The following is a 15,435-nucleotide window of genomic DNA, read 5'->3' on the forward strand; positions in this document are numbered from 1 at the left end:
GAATATGGGGATGCCTGGGTGGCTCAGTGGTTGAGCATCTGCCTTCGGCCCAGGGCGTGATCCTGGGATCTGGGATCAAGTCCCACATAAGGCTCCCTGCATGGAGCCTGCTTCTCCCTCTGCCTATGTCTCTGCCTGTCTCTCTCATGAATAAAATAATAAAATCATTAAAAAAAAAAGACATGAATATGTTTAACATTTTTTATTTTTTTAAAATTTTTATTTATTTATGATAGTCACAGAGAGAGAGAGAGAGGCGCAGAGACACAGGCAGAGGGAGAAGCAGGCTCCATGCACCGGGAGCCCGATGTGGGATTCGATCCCGGGTCTACCAGGATCGTGCCCTGGGCCAAAGGCAGGCGCCAAACCGCTGCACCACCCAGGGATCCCTGTTTAACATTTTTTAAAGTCAAATTTTAATGTTGTGATAGTTTTCCTTGTCTTCTGAGTTCATTTGTTGCTTTCTTCAACAAATATTTGAGTGTCCCCTTGTCAGGCACCATGCTAGGCACTGGGAGTAAAATCGTGAGTCCAGTTCAAATAAAAAAGAAATCTTGTCCTCTCTTGGGCAAGCATGTATTACCAGAATGGTAACCTTAATGAGAAGATTCATTAATCCCTGTGAAAGGATGACATACAAATTCATGTAGTATATCATTTAAAAAAAAAAAAAACGAAAGAGAAATCTATCCATGAGGTCCCCACTCCAGAGAGCTGTTAGTGGGGCTGTGCGCTACATATTGAGGGAGGATCAAGTGCAGAGGCCCCACCGCTGGCCCCACAGCCTGGGACGCTGGAAGAGCAGCAGGAAGGCCTGGCAATGGGCTGAGGAGGGGCCAGTAGAAAGAGCTACAACTAGGAAATGCTGCTTATTTTCATGATTCCTTCTGTGTGACTTTGAGCTTTCTAATTTCAAATGTCAGCTAGTTGCTAAAATGCTAACTTATTAATGTTTTCTGTATTAACTTTTTGGAGATGTGTGTATGCACATGTGAGCGGGGTGTGGGGGCAGAGGGGAGAGGGCGAATCTTAAGCAGGCACCCCCTGCTTGACTGACTGAGCCACTCAGGTACCCCAGAGGTTCTTTTTTTATTGTGAAATATATGTAGCTGCTAATCCTCTGTGCTCTGCCTGTTCAGCCCTTCCTGCTCCCTAACCCCTGGCAACCACCCATCTTTTTACGGTCTCCATAGCTTTGCCTCCTCCAGAATGTCATGTGGTTGGAATCATACAGTGTGTAAGCTGTTTAGATTGGCTTCTTTCATTTAGTAATATGCAGGTAAGTAAGTTTTCTTAATTTTTTTAATGGCTTGAGAGCTCATTTCTTTTTAGTGCTGAATATTCCATTGTCTGTATGTATCACACTTTATCCATTATTGTTCGCTTGCAAGCAACCTCCTGGTTGCTTCCAAATTTTGGCAATTATGAAGAAAGCTGCTAATCCATAGGTTTGTTTTTTTTTTTTTTTTTTTTTTTTAATCCATAGGTTTTGTGTAGACATATGTTTCAGCTCATTTGAGTAAACACCAATGAATACAATCCTGGATAATATAGTAAGAATATAATACGTCTAGTTTTGTTAAAAAAAAAAAAAAAAAAAAAAAAAACTGCCATGTTGTCTTCCAAAGTGACTACATTTTGCTTTCCCACCAGCAGTGAAGTAGAGTTCCTATTGTTCCACATCCTTGGCAGCATTGAGTGTTGTCAGTGCTGGATTTTGACAATTTTAATACATGTGTAGTGGTATGTATCTCCTTGTTTTAACTTGCAGTTCCCAAATGACATGTTGATTATCTTTTCATATGGGTTTTGGTGGGTTTTTTTTTGGGGGGGGGTGGAGGCATCTGTATATCTTTTTGGTGAGGTATCTGTTTAGGTCTTCTGCCCATTTTTAATTGGATTGTTCATTTTCTGACTGTTGATTTTAAGAGTTCTTTGCACACTTTGGAGAACAGTCCTTTCTCAGATATGTCTTGTGTAAATATTTTCTTTCAGCTTATGACTTGTCTTCTCATTCTCTTGAGGGGTGACTATTTTTATTATAAAATAATTTTTATCTGCTTCACATGCTTTTCTCATGGAACATAGAAAGTATATCTTAATCTAAATCTACTCTTTTATTTTTCTCTGTATGTGTATCTTCCTTATTTTGAGTTTTCACTGTAGCACATACATTCATTTTTGGCCTTTTAAAAATCTACTTACCCTTGTCCTGATTGGTTATCAAATTGAATTTTTTTGAATTAGTTTCATTTCTAAGTTTATTTTTGCTTCCTCTTTTCTCTGCTATAGTGTCTCTTCCCTTTCTTAACAATCAGAAGTTTATGGCTTCTTCAAAGTACAGATGTTTTAGTATTTAACACTTGTCACACCATTTTTTTTCCGTCTCCCATCTTTTTGTTTTTACTAATTCAGCTCAAAAAAGTTTATTGAACACATGTCCCATTCAGGCACACTCTGGTATAGACTGAAGATGTAAATTAGGATAAAACATAGGCCTGTGTAGACATCAAACACTACAGTTCAAAAAGAACTGTATGGAATTAGCTTTATTTTTGCCCTTCTTCCCATCACTTACCTTTTACAATAATCAATAATAATCTTAATATTTTAAAACAGTTTTGTGTCATAATGGCAAATATAATTTATTTCAACCTTACAGATTCTTGATATTTCTGCTATAATTATAATAATCTCAATATTTTGATCTAATATTAAATCAAAAAATTTGATCTCAATGATTAGATCAATATTTTACTTTCCCATTTCAATTTTAAGGGAAATGAAGTATTCTCTGCAACTAGCACTTTCTCACTCGTTTGGAAAAATCACAAAACTGTTTATATGTTAGACAGGCATTTCCCTAGTCATTCTTATTTCCTTGCTTCTTGTTTTTCCTTAGATGTGGAAGCTGCCTAGAGTCTGGGTTCAGACAGGAGTAAATTCATAGTGACTCCTGGCTTAGCCAGGCTCTGCAGTACTAGAGAAGGGCTCAGTATCAGTTTTGTTGAGCAGCTCAGAACTTTAAATCTCATGAAATTCCAAAACAGATTTGGAAGTGTGCCAAATCTTTATTTTGACATGTTAAAGATGTGTGTGTGGCTGGGGTGCAAAGCAGAGGGATGATCATTTGCTATTATCATGATTTCTTAAATAAAATATATAATATGTATATAATCAGAATGTGGAAAATGTTTTCCTAGCAAGGAACTGTTACCACCAGGAACAGTGACACATAGACTTACTATGTATCTTCTCCTGACTTCTCTCATTTTCCTGAGGAGGAGTGGCAAGTCTCTCACAGAATAGCCACCATCCATAGGCTACTGTATGGGGAGTACCAGTTGGGTAGCCTAAAGCATATTTTCCAGCGTGGCCTGGCAAGGTCTAGAGCTGTTCCTGCCATGTGACTTGTCTTGTGTGACACAGTCATTCCTAGTGGACATCTCCCTAAAGATAACATGCATACCTTCAGGCTGCTAAGTCAGCCAGCTGGTGTGTGTATGTGCTCTAGGAACATGTACCTGTTGTAGCTAAAGTCATATATAATTTGGAAAAGTCAGTCTCTTGGTCAACTAGCACAGTAATGTAGTCTACAGATTCATAAATAGCTTTGGTAGTCCACCTACTACTGTTCTCTTTTATTAGAATAGCTTATGACTGTTACTCTTTATACCAGTCCTGCGTCACATTCTATTAAACCATCCTGTTACTTTTCCCTCTCAGCGGTTTTGCGAGTGGCTGGTTCCCTGCAGAAGAGCACAGAAGTGATGAAGGCCATGCAGAGTCTTGTGAAGATCCCAGAAATCCAGGCCACCATGAGAGAACTTTCCAAAGAGATGATGAAGGTGACCTGGGGCCAACCCTGCATTCATTCCTAGCACATGGCAGAGGGCTAGGGCTAGGGCTGGGCAGGAGCAGACTGACCACTGTTGCCAGACAGAAATGATTTTGAAGACAGAGGAGCAGCTCTTATAACTGGTTGAAACCATCTAAGCTGACCATGGCAGAGGCTGGGTCAGATTGCCAGTGTCCCACGATTGGGGCCTAGAAAGGACTTCTACTGGTGGCCTTCAGACAGGGGCAAGGCTCAGGAGAACATTGTTACTGAGCCCCCTGCCAGCCAGTGGTATACCACACGTTTTGTCCTATAGAGTCCTCCCAGGACTCTGTGAGGGAGCTCTTTTTTACCCCATTTTACACAGGAGGAAATTGAGTGTTCAAGTTGCCAGGTGATTTACCTAAGTGACTTTGGTAGTAAGTGACAGATCTGGGGTTGGAGCCACATACCTTACTGCCTGAGCTGCGTCAGAAGTTGTGAATGTAAGTTCCTCATGCAGGCGTGTTTCACACTTTAGACTTGTGATCTGAGAGCCAATATTGTACACCTCAGATTCTTATGTATTAGCTTGTGTATAGGAATTGCCTTCCTTCTTCCTAGGGAGTTTCATTTATGAATTTGAGTTCTGTGTGGGGCTCTTGGGCACAGGAGGGAGGAACCAGAGAAAATTGATGAAACCACAGCATAGAAAACCTACAACACAGGTGTTTGGTACCAAAAGTCTGGGGCAGTAGCAGGAAGGAGGCAATGGGGTCAGAAGTATGTGTCCTTTAAAAGTGGTGCATGGGTCTTTTTTCCCAAGTTGTGATGGCTGTCCATCTAGAACTAGATAAAAAGGTAATTCTTGGAATGACTTCAGTCCTGCTCATTCTAACTTATGTAGCCACCAGGATCTGAGGGGAAGCCCCTTTTAGAATCTGGGGTCTTCTCCACAATGCTTTCTGAATGCTGAAAGTAACACAGATTTGGAGGAAGGCCTGTATATAATAGATGATAAATAATTACTGAATACATTCTAGGATGCATCCCCAAGTACAAAATGAAGCCTCTGGTAAGGGCCCTGCTGCTTGAGGGCATGACGTTAGTCATACTCCATTTGTTCGCAGGCCCTGACCTGTTGTGTGGCACAAAGTGGGCATTGGTTGACTGGTTGCTGATGAATAAGTGCATAAATGAATGAGTGACACCCATCTCCAGGATATGGAAGGCTATTAGAGTCAGGATTCCAGTAGGCTCTTTTTAACCACTTACAGAGCACATACTGAACCTCTTCCACAATAGTCTCCAACACTAAGATGACTGCCATTCATTGGGGTCACAGGGTTCCACCTGTGTGAATTGAATTTATTTTTCATTTTGGTTGGGAGGAAAGGATCTGAGAATATATAGAATATGGTTATTAGTCTGATTTGTGTCATTAAGAGTCATTTGAGTGGTGTGGCAGCAAAGGCAGGCAGGAGAATGGACTTGCTTTACCTTTGATACCATCAGCATGGTTAGTGAGAGTTGTGGCTGCTAAGTGTGGGGGAACCAGGGCTGGAGCTGTCACAAGTGACCTGTTCCTTAAATCACTGGATCAAGATACAAAGCAAAGGGCTCAGTTCTTGCAAATGAAGTGGCACAGCAATTAGGATTTTTCTTTTTTGGCAGCTTCTCAGAAGCCTGAATCCATACTGTCCTTTTGACTCTCAGTCCCTTCCCATCTGTTCTACTCAGGGATACCAGGGGCCTCTTTCTGTCATTGGAGGGTGCTATTAGGACCTTTTGCTTTAAAACCAAACAACAATCCATGGGGTCTTACTTGGGAACTGAGGACACTGCCTGATAAGGAAGACCTTGGGTCTGGCTTGTGTTGGACAATGTTTGAAAACAGTTTTCTTGTGCTCCATGGTGGCACCATGCTCCCTTGGGGACAAAGGAGGTTTGTGGCTGGCTTCAGGCTTCCAGTAGAGTCAGGGCGTTACATGCAGAAACGCTGTTTTAGTGATTCTCTCAGGAATGGAAGATCAGTCTTTGGTGAATTGATTGAGCCTTGCCAGAATCCCTGGACTGGCCCTATACCAGCAGCTGTAACCTGGACATGCTGAAGTACTCTTCAGGCCTTTTTAGGGTTCCATGGAACCCCACTCTGCCTTTGGTACCTGTTATAGTGTCCACAAAGACTCCACTCCCATTTTCATCCTGTTTCAGGCCCTGTACTCATAGACTCTGTTTGCAACATTAGGGCACATGCTTCCTAAGACAGCTCAGAGCACATTTGATTTTCAGCAGATTGTTCCCCAAGTGCCCTCCTTACAGTGTCAGCAGGGGCTCTACTGACGAAGGTCCCCCTCCAGCCCTAGTGCTGAACGTGGAGAACAGTTTCCCTGTGGTCTTTGCCTTTCTTCAGAGAGGACAGACAACGTCATCGTTTCTTGTGGCCATCTGTCTTGAGTGTTAGCCCTCAGAAGAGTGGTCTGGACCTGGAGACTCTAGAGCTCGGGTGGAACTGGACCCACAGAGTTGTCTGTGGGGAACAGATTTACCAACTGAGGGAAGTGATGTGATTTGTTCTGTGTTTAGGCTGGCATCATAGAAGAAATGTTAGAGGACACTTTTGAGAGCATGGATGATCAGGAAGAAATGGAAGAAGCAGCAGAAATGGAAATTGACAAAATTCTCTTTGAAATCACAGCAGGTATGGTCCTGAGATTCTTCTTCTTTCTACCCTCCTTCTGTGGTCATTCTTGCATTCACTAAATTTAGCTAGTAGCTTTTTCTTTAGGACCCTCTTTCTTCTACATTTTTAAGATTATTCAAGATAGTTCTTAAAAAGTAAGCACAATATCCATAACCATCTTTTTTAAAACACCAAGATTTTAAAAAATTGCTAGAGTCTTCAGAATGTAAGGAGAAACACTGCTCTCCCAGCAGTGCTGTTGGGAGCTTAGAGTGGTATGGACTTTCTTGAAAGCAATTTGGCAGTAGCTGACAAAGGCCCTGGACCTAACAGGTTGATTTATGGGAATCTATTCTAGTATTTAAGGATGTGATGAAAAATTTAATTCAAGGATGTCTGTAGTAGCATTATTTATCATACTGAAATATTTGAAACAAGCTAAATGCCTAATAATAGAGTATTAGTTGAATTGTGTTTTATCTGCTTTAATGGAATACTTTATAGCTATGGTAATATGGAAATACATTCATTGACATGGAAAGATTTTCACAATATAATGTGTGAGAAAAGCCTCGTTACTGCAATACATACTCTTGTGTAAAAAATAGGTCTATAGAAAAAGTCTGGAAAGGGAATAAACAAAAATAGTAATCTCTGAACAGTGGTTAATGAGGTTTTAAACTTTATTTTTACTTCTGGATTTTGGATTTTATGTTTACTAAAAAAAATTAATGACGTTTAATTTTTATCTGTTTGTTTTAAAATTATTTAATTATTTGTTTTAAAACTGTTGGGAGAAAGACTAGTTACTCCAGGAAAACATTTTGTGAATGTTTAGAAACAATTTAGTTTTACTGAGAAACATTTAACATCTTCGTGAATCTTAAAAATTAAATCTTTAATAGGGCTTGGGAATTTAGACCAAGAGTATCAGAACCAAAATTCTTAAAATCAGGATCTTCAGTTATTGTAATCTTGGTATGATGACAAGTTGGTGTTTGCATATTTATCATAGCAAAATCTCACACAGCTTGTTTTATTACTCCTTTTCTGTTCTTGTTGGACTCTTCCAGGTATGAAAGGCAGAGAGATTGAGGGACCACTTTTTAAAAACAATACTTGGTTAATTTATTTGCTGTTTCTTTTCAGGGGCCTTAGGCAAAGCACCTAGTAAAGTGACCGACGCCCTTCCAGAGCCCGAACCCTCAGGAGCGATGGCTGCATCAGAAGATGAGGAGGAGGAAGAGGCTCTGGAGGCCATGCAGTCCCGTCTGGCTACACTTCGCAGCTAGGGGCTGCCTTGCTGGGCTGTCGGGCTCTTTCACAGCCGGCCTACCCAGAGTAGCCGGCCTACACTCCTCTGAAGCAACCACCATTTTATGTATCTCTTGCACTACACCTCTCAGTGAGGCACTGCATTCTGAGAAGGTTCTCTGCTAGTATCTCTTCACTCTTTGCAGAGGTTTTGGGATCTCAACAGGATTGTCCTTGAGAGGTGGGGTTATAAATGCATCATTTTCAGGGGTATAAATAGAAGAATCTTTTGAGGGGGGAGGGCAAAGGAATCTGTCTTCTCGCAGTGCATCATTTTCAGGAATATAAACAGAAGTATCTTTTGGAGGAAAGGGCGCAAGAATGTTTTCTCCCAAGGCACTTCTGAGGATAGAGTTGATTACCTGAATGTTGAGGACTACATTTTTTTGTCCCTAAAACACTATATAAAATGGATTTTAATAAATTTCTGCTTTAACACTTGGTCTCATTGTAGATTGTCATGTGCATTTAATTTTCAAGGTTTTTGCAGTCTCAAATTATATGTTGACGTTGGAAGGAGAGAAGGTGCTATAGAGTCGTACAGGACATGGAAGCTCAGCACAAGAAGAATCTGTTCCCAGGATACTGTTCCCCAGCCTTCACAGATGTGGCAGGGGAGCCACACTTCTGCTTTCTGTCATCTGTATAATCAAAAGGATCCTCAAGAATTGTCCTGTTGGCTGGATGGCTGTATTATACCCTGACAGGTGTGTTTATGTACTTTTCCTTCCTGTCCTTCCCAATGCAAACTGGACCCAGGACAGACACCTGGGAGATTAGGACTCTCTCATTCTCTAATTGCTTTTCTCTGCTGCCACTCTTATTATTGTTCAGCTCATTTGGGTAAATACCAGGGAACACGGTTCCTGGATTACTGGTAAAACTTATGTCTGCTTTTCTAAGAAACTACCAAACTGTCTTCCAAAGTGGCTGTACCATATCGCATTCCCAGGAACCATGACTGGGAATTTCTGACCCTCTCATCCTCATGAGTAGTTATCAGTGTTTTTAATTTTGACCATTCTAACATGTATGGAGTAGTATCTCAGTGTTGTTTTCATTTGCAATTCCCTAGTGATTTATGATGCTGAACATTTTTTCATGTGTTTTTGTCATATGTATATCTTTTTTGGTGAGGTGTTTGTTTAGGTCTTTTGCCTATTCTTAATTGGGTTGTTCATTTTCTTATTGTTGAGTTTGAAGAGTTCTTTGCATGCTTTGCTAACAGTCCTTTCTCAGATATATCTTCTATGGATATTTTCTCACAGTTGTGGCTTGTCTTCTCATTCCTTCACATTTCACAGAGCAGTTTTCAATTTTAATGAAGTTCAGCTTCCCCAAAATTTCTTTCATTATCATATCTTTGTTAGATCTTAAGTCATGGTTATACCCATGGTCACCTAGAAATTTCTCTGTTATCTTCTAGGAATTTTATGTTTTACATTTAGGTTTTAATCTGTTTTGGTTTAATTCTTGTGAAGTTTGTTAGGTCTATTTCTAGATTTTTTTTGCATGTGGACCTCCAGTTCTAGCATGATTTGCTGGAAAGACTATCTTTGCTGCATTGTATTATCTTTATTCCTTTTTCAAAGATTGACTATATTTATTTGACTCTGTTTCAGGCTCTCATTTCCATTCCATTGATGTGTTTGCCTCTTCTTTCACCAATACCACACTGTCTTAATTGTTGTACCTTTATAATAAGTCTTGAAGTCAGATAGCATCAGTCCTTCAACTTTGTTCTTCAGTATTGTGTTGGCTATTCTGGGTCTTTAGCCTCTCCATATAAACTTTAGAATTCATTTTTCAATATCCATAAACTAACTTGCTATGATTTTGATCAGGATAAGCTGTGGATGGACGGATGGAATATTTACAGCCACTCTTTCAGCCATTCAAATAAAATTATCTAAATGTAGGGTTGGATTGTTTCCATTGTTTGAAGTGGTGGTCCTGTTGCTCCATTCCTGTTTTCAGGTTAAGGAAAGAGTATTGTTGACTTATCATCATGTCATATAGTCCATTTTCCCTTAGTAGTCTTTTGGGCATCATTGGAAACGGGGAAAATTAGATACTGTCCTGGCCCTGGAAGGCCCACAATCTGGGAAGGGAAATAATGGTGTAAATACCTGCAGTAAAAGTTCTCCTCTATCCTTAGCCTCTCATCTTAGGTGCAGTACTAGCTGCACCAGCTACCACTCTCTCTCCACCTCAATACAGACTGAATCTAGTTAGTGTCCTAAAACAAAAAACAAAAAACAAAAGTAAAGTGTACTCAGAATAGCATCCCACACCATCCATCCAAAACAATCCATTTGTTTTGTTTTGCTTTGCTTTGTTTGGAAATACAGCCTACTCTAAAAATCATCCAACTTGTGGTGATCACCCAGCATTTCCCTCTAAACAGGTTGTAACCTCTCGTTCCCTGTCCGTCCCCACTCTTCCCTTGTTGTCTGTCATGCCTTCCTGAGCACTTAACCACCTGTACAGCTAATATGTCCTTAGGCCTCCTTGTCACGTATTTCCTCATCTGTCTCAGAACCCCTGGAGAGAAGAGGTTATGACTCATAAATACTCCTAAATAGTATTAGCCGTGCCTGTCCCTGCACCTCCTCCTAACACCTAACCCCTAGCAGAAGAACTAGGACCACTTTTCTTGTCCTACTCTAGTGACACAGATGATCTTTAAATGCTAATTTATATTGTCAGTAGGAAAGGCTCCTAAGTGAAATAAATGGGAAATTTTGGGTTCAAATAAACATAAAGCAGGTTGCTTTACTTTTCAGAGCCTTTCATATACTTTTCCCCAAATTTATTCGACCAAGTTTTCTTTTGAGAGATGCCAGAAACATTTCCTTAGCCACTGAAACCTTTTCAGAAATGCAAATCCAAACCACAGTAGAGAAATACCTTTTTTTAAACTAACAAATTTCTCTTCTACATTTAATTATAGTTTTAAAAAATAAAGTGACATAAGCAAAATAGTGGAGTAGGCAGCTCCATACACCCATACCTCCAAGGAAACATTATAAAAAGTACCAGAAACTGTCAGAACCAACTTTGTCAGACTGGAAAGGAAGAATTTACCTCAGCCACATGAACCCTATTAAGAAAAAAGAAACAAAAACAGTAAGAGAGCCTTGTGGCTTTTTCACTGGCCCTTGCCCAATCCCTCTCCCAACTTGGCAGCAGTCTTGAAGATAGTTCACTCTTGCAGTGTCTGACTCTGGTCCCTAGATCCAGGGGGACAGAGCAGACTTAATCACAAATTACCTGTTTTTCTGTCTGCCCTTTACCTGTGGGCCGCCCTGAAGACCTAATACAACGTGCTCATCTTTGGTTTATCTATCATATAACTTAGGTTGGAAAAGCAGCAGGCATTGCTTGAAAACAGGTTAAGGAAACACTTTAGGGAATCCTGGGTGGCTCAATGGTTAAGCATCTGCCTTTGGCTCAGGGCGTGATCCTGGAGTCCCAGGATCGAGTTGTGCATCGGGCTTCCTGCATGGAGCCTGCTTCTCCCTCTGCCTGTCTCTGCCTTTCTCTCTATGTCTCTCATGAATAAATAAATACAATCTTAAAAAAAAAAAAAAGTGAAACCACCTGGGCAACAAATTACAGTTTGAGACATACAATAGCTTACTTAAAACTGGAAGGAAAAGCCAAGGAGAAGGTTTCTTTGGGATAGTAGGGCATTCAAAAATATGTAGATATGCATGTAGCCACATGCATGCCAAGTACCAGAAATATCAGAAAAGATCTGAGGGATCCCTGGGTGGCGCAGCGGTTTGGCGCCTGCCTTTGGCCCAGGGCGCGATCCTGGAGATCCGGGATCGAATCCCACATCGGGCTCCTGGTGCATGGAGCCTGCTTCTCCCTCTGCCTGTGTCTCTGCCTCTCTCTCTCTCTCTCTCTGTGACTATCATAAAAAAATTAAAAAAATAAAAATAAAAAAAATAAAAAAAGATCTGAGAAGACCCCAGACTTTCACCACTAGCTGATCTATATGCTTGGTACAAACAGGAGCTGAAGGCTGAGACAGAATTGTCAGTAGTCTAGCTAAGTCATAAGAATGTCCCAGCACAGGGCCAATCCAGAAAGACTGGAACAGGTGTATTTGTTGGTTTGTTTTTTTAAGGTTCTGGCATTCAAAGAGATCTCTGTCAAAATACTGGCTGAACATAGCAAAGCCTTCAACAATTAAGAAGTGCAAACCCTGGGGAAGGGAAAGATTATGATTTCCAGAATTATTCTGGAATACTCAGATGTCCAGTTTTCAACAACAAAAATCAAAGCATACAAAGTGGAAAGTATGGCCCCTTCAAAAAAAAAAAAATTAATAGAAACCATCCCCCCAAACACTGCACTTCCTAGAAAAAAAAACTTTAAACCAATTTCCTTAAATACACTTCAGAGGTAAATGAGTAAGATGATGAATAAAACAAAAATATCAATTAGAAGAAATTATTAAAAAGGAAACCACATAGAAATTCTAGACCTGGGATCCCTGGGTGGCGCAGTGGTTTAGCGCCTGCCTTTGGCCCAGGGCGCGATCCTGGATACCCAGGATCAAATCCCACATCCGGCTCCCGGTGCATGGAGCCTCCTTCTCCCTCTGCCTATGTCTCTGCCTCTCTCTCTTTCTCTCTCTCTCTCTCTATCATAAATAAAAATAAAAAAAAACTTAAAAAAAATAAAAATTAAAAAAAAAAGAAATTCTAGACCTGAAGAGTACAATAACAAGTACAAAAATACACAAGAGGGATTCAACAGATTTGAGTACACAAAAAGAATTGGTGAACTTGAAGATAGAACAGTTGAAATCCAGTTTGAAGAACAAAAAAGTGAACAGCCTAAAGAACTTGTAAGACCACCAGGGTCACCAAAATATGCATAAAAGAGAGAACAGGGGACGCCTGAGTGGCTCAGCGCTTGAGCGTCAGCCTTCAGCTCAGGTCGTGATCCTGAAGTCCCGGGATCGAGTCCCACATTGGGCTCCCTGCGTGGAGCCTGCTTCTCCCTCTTCCTGTGTCTCTACTTCTCTCTCTGTGTCTTTCATGAATGAATAAATAAAAACTTTAAAAAGTATATTTAAAGGAATAATGGCAGGGCAGCCCTGGTGGCTCAGTGGTTTAGTGCCACCTTCAGCCCAGGGTGTGATCCTGGAGACCTGGGATCGAGTCCCGCATCGGGCTCCCTGCATGGAGCCTGCTTTTCCCTCTGCCTGCATCTCTGACTCTCTCTCTCTCTCTGTCTCTCTCATGAATAAATAAAATCTTTTAAATTAAATAAATAAATGAATAATGGCTAAAAAAATCTTCCATATCTGAAATATATGGATCTACACATCCAAGAATCTCAAATTCCAAGCCATAAAATAAAGGAATCCACACTGAGACATAGTCAAGTTGTTTAACAGCAGAGACAATGAGTAATGAAAGCAGAAGAGAACCAACTCCTCACGTATAAGGGGAGCCTCAATAAGATTAACAACTTTCTCATCAGAAACCGTGAAAGTCAGAGGCACTTTGATGACCTATTTAAGGTTCTAAAAGGGGAAAAAAGAAAAACTGCCAATGAAGAATTCTATATCCAGCAAAACTATCCTTCCAGAATGAAGGATATTAAGATACTCCTGGGCAGCCCTAGTGGCTCAGCGGTTTAGCGCTGCCTTCGTCCCGGGGTGTGATCCCAGGGTCCTGGGATTGAGTCCCACATTGGGGTCCCTGTGTGGAGCTTGCTTCTCCCTCTGCCTGTGTCTCTGCCTCTCTCTCTCTCTCTCTGTCTCTCATGAATAAATGAATTCTTAAAAAAAAAAAAAGATACTTCCCAATAACAGAAGGCTTTCAGGTTTAAATGAAAATATAACAGTAACTTTAAGCCATATGAATAAAGAACACCAGTAAAGGCAACTTCATTGAAAAATAAAAGCATTATAATTTTGGTTTGTAACTTTTCCTTTTCATATGAGTTAAAGGCAAATACGTACAAAATAATTATAAATCCATGTTAATGAGTACATAATGTATAGAGATGTAAGCTGTGACATTAACAATATAAAGAGGGACAGTGTTACACAGAAATGGAGTTTTGGGATACTATTGAAATATAATTGGTATTATTCAAACTAAATTGTTATGTTAACTATAGTCACAAAAGTAACTACAAAGAATATACCTAATACACCGGGAATAAAAATGGTACAGTACAAAATTTCAAATATGAAAAAAAAAAAAGAATTGGACCTACATATACAGAAAACAGCTAAACAGGAGAAGTAAGTCCTTTATGAGTAATTGAATATAAATAAACTCCAACTGAAAGGCAGAGATTGGGAGAACAGATTTTTAAAAATCATCTATATACTTACTCATTTTAGATACAAAGACACAAAAGGTTGAAAGTAAAAAATGGAGGGGGTGCCAGAAGGATGTTGGAATAGGAGGACACTAAACCAACTTGTCCCACATTTACAACTAACTATATTATCACTCATATTCACATCAATAAACTAGAGTGTGAGTTGAAGACTGGCAGAACAAACTCGACAACTAAAGACAGAAGAAGCTACATCAGAAAGATTAGAAAGGATAGAAAATGGTGGTTGGGAGCTGCAGCCACAGACCGGAGAAAGCACTAGGGAGCCCCATAACGTCTGCCTTTGAAAACCAGAGGGGCTGAATTCCGTGAGTTGGTACAGTGTGACTTGGAACCTGGAACCTTAAAAGTCAGCCAACTCAGCCCTAGGCAAGCTGAGAAAGTGAATGACAGTCGTTGGCTCCCAGCCCTTGAAGAGACGAACAGCCTGACAAGAGGCAATACAGAAATAATAGCTTGCACAATGGGAGTGAGACCTTTTATACTAATTTTAGAGTGTGTTCTAACAAAACATGTCAAAACAAGGCCTATTACAAAGGACACTATGTAATAAAAAGAACAATCCAACAAGATATAATTCTAAATCTATATGCACCCAATGTGGGAGCACCCAAATACATAAAACAGTTAATAACAAACATAAAGGAACTAGTCAATAGTAATACAATAATAGTAGGGGACTTGAACACCCCACTTTCATCGATGGATTGATCATTCAAACAAAATGAAATAGTGGCTTTGAATGACACATTGAATCAGATGGATATAACACATATATTCGAATATTCTACCCTAAAAAAGCAAAATACACATTCTTTTCAAGTACACACAGAACATTTTCCAGAATAGATCATGTATTAGGCCACAAAACAAATGTCAACAAATTGAAAAAGTTCAAAGTCATACCATCTATCTTTTCTGACCACAATGCTATGAAATTAGAAATCAACCACAAAAAAATCTGGGAAGACTACAAATACATAGAGGTTAAATAACATACTACTAAACAATGAATGGGTCAATCAAGAAATCAAAGGAGAAATCAAAAAGTACATGGAAACAAAAATGAAAACAATGGTCCAAAACCTTTGGGATGCAGCAAAATTGTTTTTTAAAGATTTTATTTGTTCATGAGAGACAGAGAGAGGCAGAGATACAGGCAGAGGGAGAAGCAGGCTCCCTGTGGGAAGACTGATGTGGGACTCAATCCCAGGACCCCAGGATCACAACCTGAACAAAGGCA

General features: G+C 40.0%; 1 protein-coding gene across 2 annotated transcripts in view; it reads left to right on the forward strand.

Moving 5' to 3' along the window:
* CHMP3 (charged multivesicular body protein 3) overlaps positions 1-8,257 on the forward strand; it is a 57,600-nt gene extending 49,343 nt beyond the window's left edge. Inside the window, exons 4-6 of one of the 2 annotated variants that reach the window (XM_038561528.1) lie at positions 3,727-3,848; positions 6,404-6,518; positions 7,650-8,257. In XM_038561528.1, the coding sequence (XP_038417456.1) occupies positions 3,727-3,848; positions 6,404-6,518; positions 7,650-7,792 (380 nt within the window). In that variant the 3' untranslated portion in view covers positions 7,793-8,257. The remainder of the gene's footprint in view (positions 1-3,726; positions 3,849-6,403; positions 6,519-7,649) is intronic. The other variant, XM_038561529.1, reaches the window with a different exon arrangement.
* The last annotated feature ends 7,178 nt before the right edge of the window (positions 8,258-15,435 follow it).

Source organism: Canis lupus, chromosome 17 (assembly GCF_011100685.1).
Source record: "Canis lupus familiaris isolate Mischka breed German Shepherd chromosome 17, alternate assembly UU_Cfam_GSD_1.0, whole genome shotgun sequence".
Classification (NCBI taxonomy): Eukaryota; Metazoa; Chordata; class Mammalia; order Carnivora; family Canidae; genus Canis; species Canis lupus.